At 34.4% G+C, this 16,150-nt stretch overlaps 2 protein-coding genes across 2 annotated transcripts in view; both read left to right on the top strand.

Annotated features, from left to right (window-relative positions):
• The window catches only part of LOC132314159 (uncharacterized), a 2,447-nt gene extending 506 nt beyond the window's left edge, over positions 1 to 1,941 (top strand). The window contains exons 2-6 of the mRNA XM_059813055.1: positions 1 to 163; positions 266 to 329; positions 419 to 1,144; positions 1,277 to 1,364; positions 1,494 to 1,941. The exon at positions 1 to 163 is cut by the window's left edge and continues 37 nt beyond it. Of these exons, the coding sequence (XP_059669038.1) occupies positions 1 to 163; positions 266 to 329; positions 419 to 1,144; positions 1,277 to 1,364; positions 1,494 to 1,941 (1,489 nt within the window). The remainder of the gene's footprint in view (positions 164 to 265; positions 330 to 418; positions 1,145 to 1,276; positions 1,365 to 1,493) is intronic.
• A 3,908-nt stretch (positions 1,942 to 5,849) lies between these two features.
• On the top strand, positions 5,850 to 11,869 carry LOC132311589 (disease resistance protein RUN1-like). The gene is made up of 5 exons (XM_059809575.1): positions 5,850 to 6,490; positions 7,883 to 8,975; positions 9,133 to 9,417; positions 9,507 to 10,526; positions 10,620 to 11,869. Exons 1-5 carry the CDS (start codon positions 6,003 to 6,005, stop codon positions 11,130 to 11,132), a joined length of 3,399 nt encoding a protein of 1,132 aa, XP_059665558.1. The 5' UTR covers positions 5,850 to 6,002; the 3' UTR covers positions 11,133 to 11,869.
• Positions 11,870 to 16,150: the final 4,281 nt, after the last annotated feature.

The raw sequence follows: 16,150 nt of genomic DNA, 5'->3' as shown, positions 1-16,150 counted from the left end.
ACCTCCGTCTTATCATGAGGTGAGAGTTCCCCTCCTCAAGAAAGAACTGGAGCATACAGACAATTTAATGCGGGATCATAAGGAGGAATGGGCAAAATACGGATGCACAATTATGGCAGATGGATGGGAGGATAAAAGACAGAAGTGTTTGATTAATTTTCTGGTGAATTGTCCTAAAGGGACAATGTTCATTCAATCTGTCGATGCTTCCTCTTATTCAAAGACCGGTGAAAAAATGTTCGACTTGCTTAACAAGTTCGTGTAGCAAATTGGAGTAACAAATGTGGTTCAAGTAGTCACTGATAGTGCATCTTCTAATGTTGTGGCAGGTATAGATGTCAATATGTACTTGATGTGAAAATTTTAGGTTTATTGCTTCTAGCCTTCTATTAATCCAAATTTTCTTTCTTTACAATAGGGAGAATGTTGGAGGGAAGGCACCGACATTGGTATTGGTCACCTTGTGCTGCACATTGTGTGGACCTGATGTTGGAGGACATTGCTAAGATCCTAAATATAATGATGACCATAAAGAGAGCTATAATGTTAAATGGTTATATTTATAACCATTCGGGTTTGTTAAATATGATGAGGCGTTATACTGGACATACCACTTCATTTATCACGTTATCAAACATCCATCGTCAAAAGGATTGCTTGAGGAAGATGTTCACTTTACAAGAATGGACCTCCAGTAAATGGGAGAAAGAGATACAAGGGAAAAATGTAGCATATATTGTGTTGATGCCTTCATTTTGGACAAGCATTGTGTACTCTCTCAAAGTAGCAAGCCCTCTTGTTCATGTACTTAAGTTGGTTGATGGTGAGAGAAGGCCTCCAATGAGATATATTTATGAGGCTATGGAAAGGGCTAAAGAAGCGATAGCTAAAGCTTTTGGTAGGAATGAGGAGAAGTATAAGGACATCTTTGAGATCATTAATAGAAGGTGGAATATCCAACTCCATCGCCCTTTGCATCCAGCTGGGCATTTCTTAAACCCAGAATATTTTTATAGCAATCCAAATATTGAGCAAGATGAAGAGGTGATGGGTGGTTTATATCAATGCATAGAAAGATTGGTTCCAACCACTGAAGTGCAAGATAAAATTTCTTTAGAGTTGAGTAGATATATGAAAGCTGATGGTTTATTTGGCTCATCAACTACTATTAGACAAAGAAAGTCAAGGGCACCAGATAAACAACTCATTTAATCATTTTTTAGTATATTTGAATTTTAATTTTGTTAATTTTTTACTAATAATATGTAAATAACAGCCGATTGGTGGTCCGCATATGGTTCTACAACTCCTAATTTGCAAAAATTTGCTATTAAAGTGCTTAGCCTCACATGTAGCGCATCTGGGTATGAACGAAATTGGAGTGTATTTAAACATGTAAGTTAGTAGTATTAGTAATTCAATGATAAAAAATTATATTATAAATAGTTATACACTTATACTTATTAATTATTTGAATTAATGCAACTTCATAGCAAGAAGAGGAACCGGCTAACTCAATGTCGATTGAATGATTTGGTTTTCATCAAGTACAATAGAGCACTAAAACAACGATATGATATGCGTGATAGGATCAATCCCATCCTTTTAAATGATATAGATGATAGCAATGAGTGGTTGGTTGGAATAATGGATGAAGATGTAGATGCTGAAAATGAGTTGGTGTTTGAAAATGACTCTTTGACATGGAGTGCAGTTGCTAGAGCTACCGGGGCTGGAGAGTCCAGCCATAATTTAAGATCAAGATCAGCTCCAAGGGTAACAAAGAGGACAACACCTTCATGCTCATCTTCATTACGAATCATAGATGATAACGAGGCAAACTCTGAGGACACAGAAGAGGAAGAAGATGCTGAGGGTTACAAATCTTTTGATGGGGACAATGATGAGACTATGTTGTTTGGTGAAGAGGATGATATTTAGGTCCCTTAAGATTGTTTGGTAACTTTGGTTTTAGGAGTTCTTGTTAAAACTCAAAACTGAAACTGATATTTTGTTGCTTGGTTTATAGATTTGGTAGACTATTAAGTATTGACTATGATACTTTATAGATTTGGTAGGCTACTAAGTATCTTTTGATGGATCTGTTTTGGAGTCAAATGATAGCTTTTGCTTAAGACATCAAGTATAAATTTATAATATATGGTTAATTGGTTTATGTTTTGCTTTTTTTGAATATTTCTTATGAATAAATAGCTTTATTAGTTTAATTGTTCTATTTTTCTAGTTGCTTTATTGATTTAATTGTGATTTAGACTAATTTAGTGTTTTTATTATTGGATGTTCATTGTTTAATTGTGTTATTTTTGTTAAGAATTATTGTTTTAAAATTTTACTTGTGCGCCTCACATCACTCAGGCTCGCGTGCCTCGCCGTGCGCTTCACGCCTAGGCTCCAAGGGACCTTTAGCGCCTCGGTGCCCCATGGGCTTTTAGTAACTATGGACGTGGTTTGTAGAAGAAAAAGGAAACAGGTTAGATGAATATATATATGTGTGTACAAATATATATATATATATATATATATATATATATATATATATATATATATTCTGGAGGAAGTCCTAAAATCAAGGAGGCCATGGCGCCATTAACTCCAAAGCCCAGAAGGAAAGTCTCAAGATGGAAGTTGCCAAAATCATGGAAACGTGGTTTACAGAAGAAAAGGGACGTGGGATATATAACTATGTATATATATTTATATATCAGATATAGCCCATGAAAGAAAAATTGTTGAAGTCTTGGGGCTATGATGTCATGAAACAAAGGCCAGAAAGGAAAGTTCATCCGGAAGGAAGTTACCCAAAGCCGAGGAGAACGTGGTCTGGAAATAACTTCTATATACATGCATGATATATATAGGGAAATGAATTCTGTAAAAAGAAAAGACTAGAAAGAACATGGGACACTTGGCCAAATATAAACATATCAGTTGAAAGTGGTGGTACCTTATATGGTAACTACCACTAAATGGAGAGAATTACAAGAAATCGTGGGTGACAAGATTATGGATCATGAAATCGTGTCTGAAGAGGGGAAAAAGTCTGCGACGGAGAAGGGGGAAGATGGAAGGAAGAAGTTACAATTGCCAAGAGAACATGGGGCACTTGGCATTCCGAAATCTGGCCACGTAGAAATCGCTGGAGTTGCCACATCAAGCTGCTGCATGCATTGAAAGCTCTATAAATAAAGCACTTAGAACTAGTTTGCAAATCCTGTTTAAATCACACTGCCTAACATTACTTCAATTTCTTTATATTCATATATCTTTACATTCATGTAATGCACCTTCAATATGTTTAATTCAAGTCATGCACTTATTATTCCTACTTTCCAGCACTTTACTTTGAAGTTCTGCACTTTCAATACTGTTTTCCTTTCCATGAGCCATAGAATAGTCCAAAAGTCCTTTTTCAAGGCAAAAAAAACCTCCGAAGGTGGTAATTCTAGTCCTTTCTAATCCCTACAATCTCCTACTGAATAATTGTTTGGATATCCACTTTGGAATGACAGCAGTTCCTGGCACGTCCGACATTCACCCTCCTTTCCGCACTTGGAAAGGACCACGGTTTTTAGGAGCCGAACACTCAACTTCATGCTAAAACAGTTAAATTTTATTCCCTTTTGCACAACATATCATCAGCAAAAATTTTAAGATATCTGCCTTACCCCCAAACTTAGTGTGCATATTGTCCTTAATGTGTGAAAACAGATGTTGAGATAGAAAGATATTACCAAATATGCACAACCAGCAAAGAGTAAGAATTATAGTACAGAGGGGCAAAATAGGCATCTCACCCCCAAACTTAGTCCTTTGTACCTGGCAAAACAATCACACTCGACAGCACACATCAGAGTATCAAGCATATGGAGTAAAACAGATATATATCAATAGGCACAAGTAAATATGATAATAATTTATACACATGCTAAGTTTAACGTCGATAGCTCGACTTCATGCTAAGTTTAACGTCGCTAGCTCAACATAAATGTGACTTCTCTAGTCCAAGTAAATAGGATCATGAAGTTCAACGGTCTCCACAGTGCCTTTCTGCACACTACCCTCTATGTAGGGTTTTAGTCTCTGTCCATTGACTTTGGATATGACTCCAGTCTTGGAATTCTATATTTCTATGGCGCGGTAGGGCGTAACAAAAATAACCATGTGTAGACCCTAATGCCCTAAAAATATTATTGAATACGAATAAAGGTAGCCTTTAATATTATTGAATGACTATTAGGAATTCTTTCTTTAGCCGCCTAATTTTGACCCAGCTGCGCCTTCCACACGGTGTCTCCCATCTTATATTAGGTTGAGTCTGTTTATATTATAATTGATCTTTATTTGCATATAATTTATACAAATTATAAATTATAATTTATAATCCCAGCAACTTCTTTCTATGTTCCCAAGTAGAGTCCCAAGGATTGTCTTTGTCTTAATCTTAGTCCTTAAGGGAGGAAAGTTCCCAGCAACTTCTTTCTATGTTCCCAAGTAGAGCATAGAACAAGGAAGGAAATTGCTTGGATGATGCTTACCAATTGTTACATATATAATAAAAGGGGGAGAGACTTTGAAGTACGCAATTTCTCCAATATATAATTCATGAATAATTCAAGATTTCATTTTATTAAAATCATGGTCATCTGAGCATTACGCTTTTCAGTTTTACGCATTTGTTGTAGAATTCAATTCTAATCTCAATCTACATATTTTTTTTATTCATTTTTTAATTTTATTATTTTGAGTTGTCATATTGATATAACTACTGGATGGACTTGAATCAATTCTAATCTCAATCTACATATTTTTTTTATTCATTTTTTAATTTTATTATTTTGAGTTGTCATATTGGTATAACTACTGGATGGTGTTGAATAGTAACATATAATAACACTATTTTACTCACAACATGACCACTTGATTTAAATTTGTGTATATTTGAGCAAAAGATTCGAACCAGTTGCACATTTTGACACTGCATGCACACTCCCGTACACACTTTCCATCCACACGTTTTCTTTCCATTCATCTTGACACCTTTTTGTGAAAAACGCCACAAACAATTATTCGGGCATTAGGAAATCTTTCTTCAGCAGCCTAATTTGACCCACCTACACCTTTTTTGAGTCTTTTTATTTTTCTTTTCTTTTTTCCAGCTAAAAAGGTTTTTGCTTTGATCAATAAAGTTGAGGAAAATTTACCATCAGCTTCCACAAATGTCCATTACCCAGAAAAAAAGCTTGAAGTTTCGTGGAAAGTTCCCACTTTCGCTCTATAAAGTAAAGCAGAGCGTATAGGAAGGAAATGATTCTTGACCAAGCGTTATATTATTTAATAATTGTCCTAATTAATTGTTGATGCATAAATTTTATTTTCGCTATTTCTTGTTAAAATCATTTTTTGACTTATATGATTTGCTATCATAATAGAGAATTGTTGACCATCCAAGTGTTTAAAATGAAAACTGATATACGTACTGATCGATTATAATTGAATTGTAAATTTGCATAGATGACTTGTGAAATTATTACTATATCAAAACTATTGCAATTTATACTCGCTGATTGACATGAAATTAAAATTATGTGAAGTTAGTGTGTATATTTTGAGGCGTTTGAATTGGGACTCATTGCAGGTCCACACATTTTCTTTCCATTCAACCGGACTTTTGTGAAGGACCCCACGAAAGATGACTCCCGTGTGAAATCGGACAACGCTTTTGGAAGACGAAATTAAATCTTTGGAAATCTTTCTTCAGCCTAATATGACCCACCTACCCCTTTTTCACATAGTGTTTGTTGTTTTTTCTTCAGCTAAAAAGGTATTTGCTTTGATCAATAAAGTATCATCAACTTCTCACCATTTACATTCTCTCTCTAAAAGTAAAAGTGCAGTATATAGGAACGAAATTGCTTGGATTTGATTCTTAGCCAACAATTATATAATCACATGTTCCCCCATTCACAAATTAGCAAGCCTCAATGGATGCATTTCCTTCTTCTTCTTCACGATGCAATTATGACGTCTTCTTGAATTTTAGAGGGGAAGACACTCACAGTGATTTTGTGAACCATCTTTATATGGCTCTGCAACATAAAGGAATTTACACCTTCAAAGATGATGAGAAGCTTAAGAAAGGAAACTCAATTTCTTCAGAACTCCTCAACGCAATCAAGGAATCGAAATTTGCAATCATCGTATTTTCAAAAAATTATGCAACCTCTTCGTGGTGTTTAGATGAACTCGTAGAGATCATTGAATGCAAGAATACAGTGGGACAGACAGTTTTGCCCGTCTTCTACAACGTCGATCCTTCACATGTAAGGAAACAAAAGGGAAGTTTTGCAAAAGCATTTGTCAAGCATGAAGAAACTATTAAGGAAGACAAAGAGAAGGTTAAAAGGTGGAGGGCAGCATTGACGGAGGCAGCAAACTTAAGCGGGTGGGATTTAAACAATATCACAAATGGGTAATATTCAACTCATCTAAGTTTATTATGCTTTTATTAGTATCAAATACGGAGTATGTGCAATAGAACCCACACCCAATGGGTTTTATTAGTCTCAAGTTCGATTCTCCATAGGTGTGAGTGATTTCTTTGCTCACAACTGCGGATATAGTCCGAGTTTTACCCATTTCATGTGGGGGTCATCTGGTCCCGTGAATTAGTAGGGGCAAAGCTCCGGACACCCTGGTTATCAAAAAAAAATACCTGCAATAGAACCCCAATGGGTTGGTCGAGTGGAAAAGACTTGGTCCCTAGAGCCTAATTAAGCTTTAGGTCTCAAGTTCGAGTCCCCTCAAGTGCGAGCAATTCCTTGGGGCCATAACCGCAGAAATAGTCCAAATTTTACCCTATCCGCGTAGGGAGTCTTCTTGCACGGGTCCTATGAATTAGTCGGGGCAAAGCCTCGGATACCCCGATTATAAAAAATAAATAAAGAAGGAAAGAAAAATATGTGCAATAGCTAAGGGACTTCAGCATAATTTATTAGAATGAAACATGTTGCACAATATATATCATCAAATAGCATTCTTTTTTTATTGAGAAAAATTGCACAATAGCCTATACTATATATTTTCCCCGGTAGATAACACTCATTTTTGCTCTGTGGTAACTTAAAGTCTCTAGCTCTCCCTTTCTGAGGATGGGAGATATCACAAGACTCTGACTCAACAACCATTTCGATATATTTTAGTTCCAACTAGCTCTCGCTTTTTGAGGAAAGGAGATACCACTAGACTGTGACTCAATAGCCTTTTCAATATATTTTAGTTCCAAGCAAGTGTTTTAGTTTTTTATTGAATTGATAGGCTAGCTGTGGTTTTATTATTCACACTCAATTTCTTACCACTTCATTTCTCATTTTTCTTTTTATGCCAAATTATAACCAAACTAGTCTGATTAACATTGAAAATAATTCAAAACTATTTAGAGTTATTATTAAGTATTAGAATTTCACTTACGAAAATGGACAAAAAAAAAAAATGTTCATTCAATATTTGTGGCTGTTTTTGGACTAAGACCACCCCTTGCACCTACATAGAATTTTATATAAATCATGACTTTAGTTGTAGTTTTATAACCAGATAGTATAGTTATCGACATTTTATAACCATCATATAGTTATTAAGATTTTAAGATGAATTAATCTATTTCTACCAATTTAGTTTATGAATTTAGTTGTTTATTATTATTTTCCCATATATGGTATATGTTATAATTCACAGAACTATTCTTTCATTTTTCTTTGACAATAATTGAAAGAAGTATAAATTATAGTAAATTCAAATATTTTTTTCTTCTCTCGTAGTACAATTAAACCTGCTAGATCTTTCTAATGTGCTTTGTATTTGATAGGCATGAGGCAAAGTTTATCCAAAAAATTGTTCAAGAGATTATAAAAGAATTGGGGCATATACCATTAAATGTGGCTACGTACCAAGTAGGGATAGATTCCCGTGTAAACAAAGTGATCACTTTGCTAGACAATGGGTTAAATGATGTGTGCATTGTGGGGATTTGTGGTGCTGGTGGAATAGGAAAGACAACCATATCAAAAGCTGTCTTCAATCGAATATATAATCAATTTGAAAGTTGTTGTTTCCTCAGCAATGTGAAAGAAGTTTCAGAACAACATGGCCTAACTTATCTCCAAAAACAACTCTTGATTGACATTCTTATGGAAGAAGATCTAAAGATACGTAACGTTGATTATGGGATCAACGTGATGAAGAAAAGACTCCGTTATAAGAAAGTTCTTGTAGTTCTTGATGACGTGGATAGTTTAAAGCAATTAGAGAGTTTAGTGGGAGGAAATGACTGGTTTGGCTCTGGAAGTAGGATCATTGTAACAACCAGAAATGAACGTTTATTGGTGGAGCATAAAGTAGATCATGAAATGTTCAGGGTTGAGTTATTGAATGACGATGAAGCTCTTGAACTTTTTAGTTGGTATGCTTTTGCTAACATCGATCCTTTGGAGGATTATGTGGAACTCTCACTGCGTGTAATAAATTATGCCCAAGGCCTTCCATTAGCTCTTCAAGTTTTAGGTTCATTTTTATTTAAAAAAAGTATAAATGAGTGGGAACATGAACTGGATAATTGGAAAAGAATTCCAAATAGAGAGATTTACGATGTTCTCAAGATAAGTTTTGATGGCCTTTATGATACAGAGAAAGATTTATTCCTCGACGTCGCTTGTTTTTTCAAAGGGTATGATAAAGATTATGTCATGGATATATTGGGCAGTAATGGGTTTCACCCACGAATTTCAGTTCTTATTGAACGGTCATTGATAACTATCTCCGACAACAATAGCTTGTGCATGCATGATTTGATACAAGAAATGGGTAAAGAAATTGTTCGTCGAGAATCACCTGATGATCCTGGAAAACGTAGTAGGTTGTGGTTTTACGAGGATGTCTATAAAGTACTCAGAGAAAATACGGTACGTTCTAACTCCATATAAGTTTATTTTCACATTCAAACTAGTAGTGCAAAAAATATGGTTTGCTTTATCTTTTTCCATATAAACAGCCGTAAACTTTCATAATTTTAAGGTTCAAACACTATGTAGTAACTTACATGATTTTTTTGCTAATCAGGTGACCGAAACAATTAACGGCATTATGCTAAACATGCCTTATGGTCATCTACCAGAGGAATTACATGTAAATGTCAATGTCTTTGAGAAGATGAAGAAACTTAAAGTACTTAAACTCAGTGGGACAAGACCTTGTGGACTCCTTTCATATCTTTCAAATGAATTATGTTATCTCGATTGGGATGATTACCCGGCAAAGTTTTTGCCATCCAATTTCCATCCAAGAAATCTTGTTCAACTTCGCCTTTGTCGTAACCATATCAAAGGAATTTCATCAGTTATCAAGGTAAGAACACAATTTATTTACACAATTATTTTAAAAAGAATAATAGAGGTTTATTAAACTAAAATCATTCATTGCTTATTTTTTAACAGTTTCTAGAGTTAAAATTCCTTGATGTCAGTCACTCCCTATATTTGGATAAAACTCCTGATTTTTCGAATCTCCCGTGTCTCGAGAAATTAAATCTTGAAGGATGTACTAACCTTATTGAGGTTCACGAGTCGATTGGAGTTCACAAGAGACTTGTTAGATTGCGTCTCAAGAATTGTAAAAATCTGAGTCGTCTCCCGATAAGCATCAAGTTGGAAAAGCTGGAAACTTTGAATCTATCAGGATGCCTAAAACTTGAGAAGTTTCCAGAGGTTCAAGGGCCTATGGATCGTTTGTGGTATCTTTGTTTGAAAGAAACTGCAATAAAGGATTTGCCTGCATCGATTGAGCATCTTGAAGGGCTTAAGATTGTATCTGTAAAGAATTGCCGGAAGCTTAAAAGTATTCCAAGCAACATTTTTTCAAGAATGAAGAATTTAATATCCGTTCATATGGGAGGAACTGCTATAGAACAATTACCATTATCCATTGTGCAGTTGTCTAAACTTGGTAACCTTAATCTAAATGATTTGCAAAAATCGTCTCCCAAAATGCCAAAATCATTGATGCCATTTTCATTGGTGCGAAGGAAAACTCTTGTGTCTTCAACTTATTTGCAATTGGACCTGCTCTCCAGATTGAGCACTTTAGGTCATTTAGATCTGAGGAACTGCAATTTATCAGAAGAATCCTTTCCCAAGGATATTGGCTGCCTATCTGGTACTGTGGAATTGTTAAACCTGAGTGACAACAATTTCTCTAGCATGCCACAAAGCCTAGTTCAATTCACAAATCTGAATTCCCTTGTTTTGGAGCATTGCACAAGCCTCAGAATGTTGACTTCACTTCCGTCATCTATTGATTATGTGAATGCACATGGCTGCAAATCATTGGAACGGTATTGGATTCCACCAAATGCAAGTGGTTCAAATAATTGCCGATTCAGATTCACTGAGTGCCACAAATTGGTTATGGATCATATTGATAACATGCCAAATATATCATCACAAACTCAGCTTCAGGTTAGTTAATTTCCCTCTCTCCCCCTCTCTTTCTATATGTATTCAAAACTGATCAAAAATTGAGGATCTGCATTTTGTGCGTGCATGGAACAGGGATTTCTTTATATCATTGTTCCCGGAAGTGAGATACCGCAATGGTTTAGGCATAAGAGTGAAGGTGAGGGATGTTCATCAGCGTCTTTTGTGGTGGATCATCATCTATCTCCTTACAATAACATCAAAGGAATTGCCATTTGTGCTGCTTTGGAATATCTTGGAGTTGACTCAAGGATTCAATTTGATCTCAAAATCAACGGTTATGGCGCGGACTGTTGGTATCGAAATTACCCAAAAGAAGGGGAGCAGGAGCTTTTGTCAGATCACGTCATTGTGACGAACATAACGGAATATTACGTTGGGTTGTTGTCTAGAGACAAACAACCAATTAAAAATTTGATGAAGAAGAGACCAAAGCTCAACCCAGGCCCTCCCAATAATTGTGATGATTCCTCTTTCATTCAGGTTTCAGTTAAATTCTTTGGTCGCCCTTATGATCCCTACACTGGACCAAAAGTCAAGAAATTGGGTATCCATCTAGTAATGGAAGACCAAGCTGATGGTGAGTAGACCCACCAATATATATGTATATTGTGTATATATGATAGACTTAAATACAAGTAAGGAAGTTCAAATATTCAATAATATGATAGTTTCATCTTTCTCTTTAATTTGTGTAAAATTGAAATTGAACTTTGAATGTGTAGTAGCATACATCAATTGTATGTGAGCTGTAAGCGCTCTTGTTGGGCTTGTCGAGTATCGAACTGAAAAGGTTAACCTATAAGGTGGAGTGACTCTTACCTCATATAAGTACCAAATTTCCTTCTTTTCTAACTGATGTGGGACTGTTCAAGTACTCAACATATTTTACTCTCGAAGGTTTTTTTAGTATTAATTATCTTCTAGTCACGGTATTTGAAATTTCAGGGTTTATTGACTTGGCTATAAAGAAGAACAGTTTGCTTGGTGGAGATGACTTTAAGAGGAAGTCTGTGCTAGTTGATTTCCTTGTTTGAGATAGTGTTCTAGCAGAACCTAGTGGCAATTTGGTTTCGCAGGGACAGGAGCAAAATGACTTGGATAATATACTGGTCTCTTTCATATAGGAGGTATATTTGAAGGGGTAACACTTGACTGGTTGTGTGGCTCATAGGAAAAGGGTTGGTGAGGATAGTTTCTAGCTAATTTCAAGTTGAGGGTTTTTCTGATTTTAGTTTCAGCAGGCAATACTTTAATTACAACTTTGTAAATTGTCGATTCATATTTACTGGAAAAAAGAAAAAAAGGTATCAAATTTTCATGAACAGTGGCAAAATGGTTGATTAACCCTCTGCAATGACTTGATGAGTGCTGCTTCTTTATTTTGTGTATATTTTCTCAAATGTACTATGTTCGAAAGTTTTGAAAACTTTATGTACAATAGTACTTGGAACACTATAAGTTAGCATGTTTTGGAGTGTTATAAATGAAATTTTCTTTAATTTTAAATTTTTTTTTTCATAGTATTAAGACATGTTAATTATGAAATTTCAAGATATTTGAAAACATGTTCTCTGTTTCTTTTAAGAGTTCAAATTTTACCAGGCGTGCTATCGAATTTTGACAAATCAATCTTGTAAATCGAAATGACTTGCAAAAACATTTTCATTACAGTCGAGATTCCAATAAAAGGGTGTTAGTTTTCTTAAATACTAAATTATTAGTTTGTTTTAAAATGTTGACTATAAATTTTGAATGACTACTAATTGAAATAACAAATAAAATCACCTTAATTTAACTTTAAACCCTTAATGACCACTGTTTTTGGCTACACCACAACCTTTTAATGAAAAACCTCTACATTTTTTTTTTATTAATTTGTAATTGTAGTTGCTACTCTCATGTTATTTTAATAGATTATTAGAAATTTGAATATCTAGCTTGTTATATACATATGTCTCTCTCTGTGCTGGGTTTTCAAGATTGAAACACAGAGATTTTGATCTTCAGAGTGCTGTATAGGAGTGACGTTTGACTAAGGGAGATTGGACCACATATTAAAATCCAACCAAAAAGGCCCAACCATCCATATATTTCTTGTCTTTAAAGATTTCTGAGTTTCATTACCAAATCTTTCTTCAGCTGCCTAATTTGACCCACCGGCACCTTCCTCACAGTATAGACTTAAGATCCAACCACTTACATTAAAGATATCATAAGCCTTGTAAGCTCTCTCTATTAATGGTTCATTTTATAATATTTTGAACAGATTCGATTATCGTGATATCACTTTAATATTGACAACGTGAAAATATAATTTGTGCATTATTTTCTTTACTCAAAGTATCTTAATTTAACCGCTTCAATGAGCATTGTACAAAGATTATATAGTTAAAATGTTGTTTCCAAATTAATTTACAGTAGATTACACGAATCGGTAAAGTTTTACTCTCTCTTTCGACCAAATTACACTATTAACTTTCACCGTTGCCTATAATTTTATTAACTTGACCATCTCCTATAATTTCATTTTATGGTTTGATTCTATCATGACATGACTTTAATATTGGCAACATGATGATATGATTTGTGGATTAGTTTCTTTACTAAAAATATTCTAATTCAAAAGAGAACTCATAAGGAGCTTGTTGGGTTTGTGGCTCAAATTGAGTACAAAAATTAATTTCCTTTTCTGTTTTGGACTGTCGAAATTTGTGAAGGAAATTGTGTCCCATCAAGTTTCTATTTTAGAGTTGGGATTGATATGATAACTCCTTATAGACAAGTTGGGGAATACTTGTTCAATAAGGATTTGGGTTTGAAGACTCTATAAATAAATATGGGTACGAGAGAGAAAAAATTGTAGTGGAAAAAGAGAGTTGGATTGTGAGAGAAAAAAGTGTGTAACCAAGTTTTTGAAGTAAAGTTAGCCTAAACCACGTAAATCTCTGATTTTTTTCTTGGGTGTGATTTTTTTTTTTTTTTTTTATGTGTTATATTTGTCAGTTATGTGTGTGAAACCTTAACAATAGTACCATTGCTCTAAAGCATACTTTCTACTTTTGTCAAAAGAGAGTTTTCTTGATTGTCTTATTGGGAAAGTGATACAATAACTTTTTATTTTATTTTATTTTTTCTTCTAAAAAAGAATTTTGAACTGATTCATTTATCGTGATATCACTTTAATATTTTGAACTGATTCGTTTATCGTGATATCACTTTAATATTGACAATGTGAAAATATAATTTGTGGCATTATTTTCTTTACTTAAATTATCTTAATTTAACCGCTTCAATGAGCATTCTACAAAGATTGTATAGTTAAAATGTTGTTTCAAAAGTAATTTACAGTAGATTACACGAATTGGTAAAGTTTTACACTCTTTCTTTTCACCAAATTACACTATTAACTTTCACCGTCACCTATAATTTTGTTAACTTGACCATCTCCTATAAATTTCATTTTATGGTTTGTGTCACGCCCCAAAATTCTAATACAAAAACCCTTGTCTTATACTAAAATCTAGTATGTGTCTCACATCATACATTCACCACAATCCATGATTAAATCAGTAAGAATACATTTTATTTAAAAAGCCATTAATCCAACGGAAATCTATTACATCCCCAACTAATTAAAATTGCCCCAACTAAGTGAATCTCATTACAAAGTGTTTGCTAAGAAACAATAATAAAACCAAAATGTAGAAAATTCGAAAAATCTCCATCTCCCATTAAGCCTCCTTTGCAAGCTAAATCCATGTGTACCTGAAAGTGATAAAGGGGTGAGCTCACAAGTTCAGCAAGAAATTGCTAAACACTATCATCATTCAACAAGTCAATCCTTACTTATAATCCATATATATATATATATATATATATTCATCTATAAGTGACCACAAAATATCTACAAATCATCATCATTCTATAACATTAACTCAAACTAATAACTTATAACCCATCTAATTATAAATTACTAAAAATTTCACTTACCTCACATGAGTCCCTGACTCCCCTCAACTAGTTAGCGTTCTAATGCCATTACCTCACATGAGTCCCTAGTTCCACTCCAAATAAATGGTGTGAATTGCATAGTCCCTGACTACCAAATACACACATGTGGCTGGGTTGTACGTCTACTCACCCAAATGACCCCTGACCACGTCCACATTCTAAGGATACCTTTAGCCCAATGGCCATAACAAAAGAATAATTCATTCCTGTAGATAGTCCCTGATTACGCTCAACAAACTCATCATTGGGTAAGTCCTAGACTACTGTTCCAATTAGTTTACTCACTTCAATTAAACACTAAATACATTTAAATAATTCATACTCATAATATCACGAGTTTATCAAACACCTTAATTAAATTAACTAAAAAATAATAATTAACATAATTAATAGGTACTAACAGCCATAACCTGTGATATTTTTGATTTTCGCAATTTTTCATTTTTCAGAATTTTTTGTTTTTGCAAGGGCATTTCTGTCCTTTCCCATTTTGCGTGTCGGACACCGTGGGGTGTGCCGGGTGTGTCTGAGAGTTAGTTGGGACATTTCCTTGAGTTCAGGACGCTTGGAAATGCACCGGTTGCCATTTCAGCATTTTAATTTGGTTTTTGGACCTGACGATCCCGTGTGGGACCCACTACCGGAATTGTCGCGTACGGGGTTTTAATTGGCTCCAATTGCATGTCATTTATTTTTACTTGATGTGTTTTATATGGTTCTATTGTGGTTGTGTGCATGTGTATGTGTGTGTGGTAGTAAACTTAAAAAAAATAAATAAATAAAAATAAAAAATCTTTGGTTGTGGGACGCACCACCACAAAATCTTTTGATTTGTGACCAAGAGGCCACACTTTGGCCTCATTGTCTCTCTCTTCTCCTGGCGCTCTCTCATTTCGTTCTCTTTTTATTTTTCTTTTTCTTCTCAAATTTCAAACTACAATTGCTCTTCAACCGGTGAGAATTTTTGAGTGCCGTTTGGGGCAAAACAGAGAGCACAGTGAGATCTACAAGTTGATATAAGCAATTTGCACTTTTGGCCCCTATGAATTTCAAATTTTTGGACCTATTTGGGGATTTTTGCATCTAATTGAGGTAGGGGTGTTTAATTCACAATTTTCTTGCTCCTTTGTGAATTATTTTCTTTAAGTTGTTGTCTTGCATGCTATATTGTATTGATTTCCTCTAATATGATTACTTTGTTGTAAATGGAGTATATAATTATGTGCTTTAGTTGCTATTACATGGACTAGCATGCTTGTATGACGAAGAATTCATGTCTTATATGCTTATTTGGTTAAATTATTGTTGAATGGAGACATGTTGTATTTCTTTGGATTATTTTGTAAAGCTTGCTAAGTGTTTAAGTGTGAAGTAGTTGTAGAATGATAAGTACTGGCATGGCATGAATTGACATGATGCATTTTTTGCATAAACATTGAGAAGAAATGGGAACCTGATTTTGAAAAAAAAAAAAAAAAAAAGGATTGATTTGGAACGGACGAAAAAAAAAAAAAAAAAAAAAAAAAAAAAAAAAAAGACTTTGGGGAAAGTTTTGATTAAAAAAAGGTTTTTGAGAAAACCCGAACGCCGAG

Source organism: Cornus florida, unplaced genomic scaffold (assembly GCF_030987335.1).
Source record: "Cornus florida cultivar Cherokee Brave unplaced genomic scaffold, ASM3098733v1 CherokeeBrave_3.0.0_Hap2_Chr06, whole genome shotgun sequence".
Classification (NCBI taxonomy): domain Eukaryota; kingdom Viridiplantae; phylum Streptophyta; class Magnoliopsida; order Cornales; family Cornaceae; genus Cornus; species Cornus florida.
Note: the sequence above shows the minus strand (reverse complement) of the source record. Positions and strands in the feature narration are given on the sequence as shown.

Bases quoted from the DNA above. Each gene is read 5' to 3' on its own strand.
- LOC132311589 (XM_059809575.1), top strand. From the start codon at position 6,003: ATGGATGCATTTCCTTCTTCTTCTTCACGATGCAATTATGACGTCTTC. The intron at 9,418-9,506 runs GTAAGAACACAA...ATTTTTTAACAG, and splicing joins GAATTTCATCAGTTATCAAG to TTTCTAGAGTTAAAATTCCT. The intron at 10,527-10,619 runs GTTAGTTAATTT...TGCATGGAACAG, and splicing joins CATCACAAACTCAGCTTCAG to GGATTTCTTTATATCATTGT.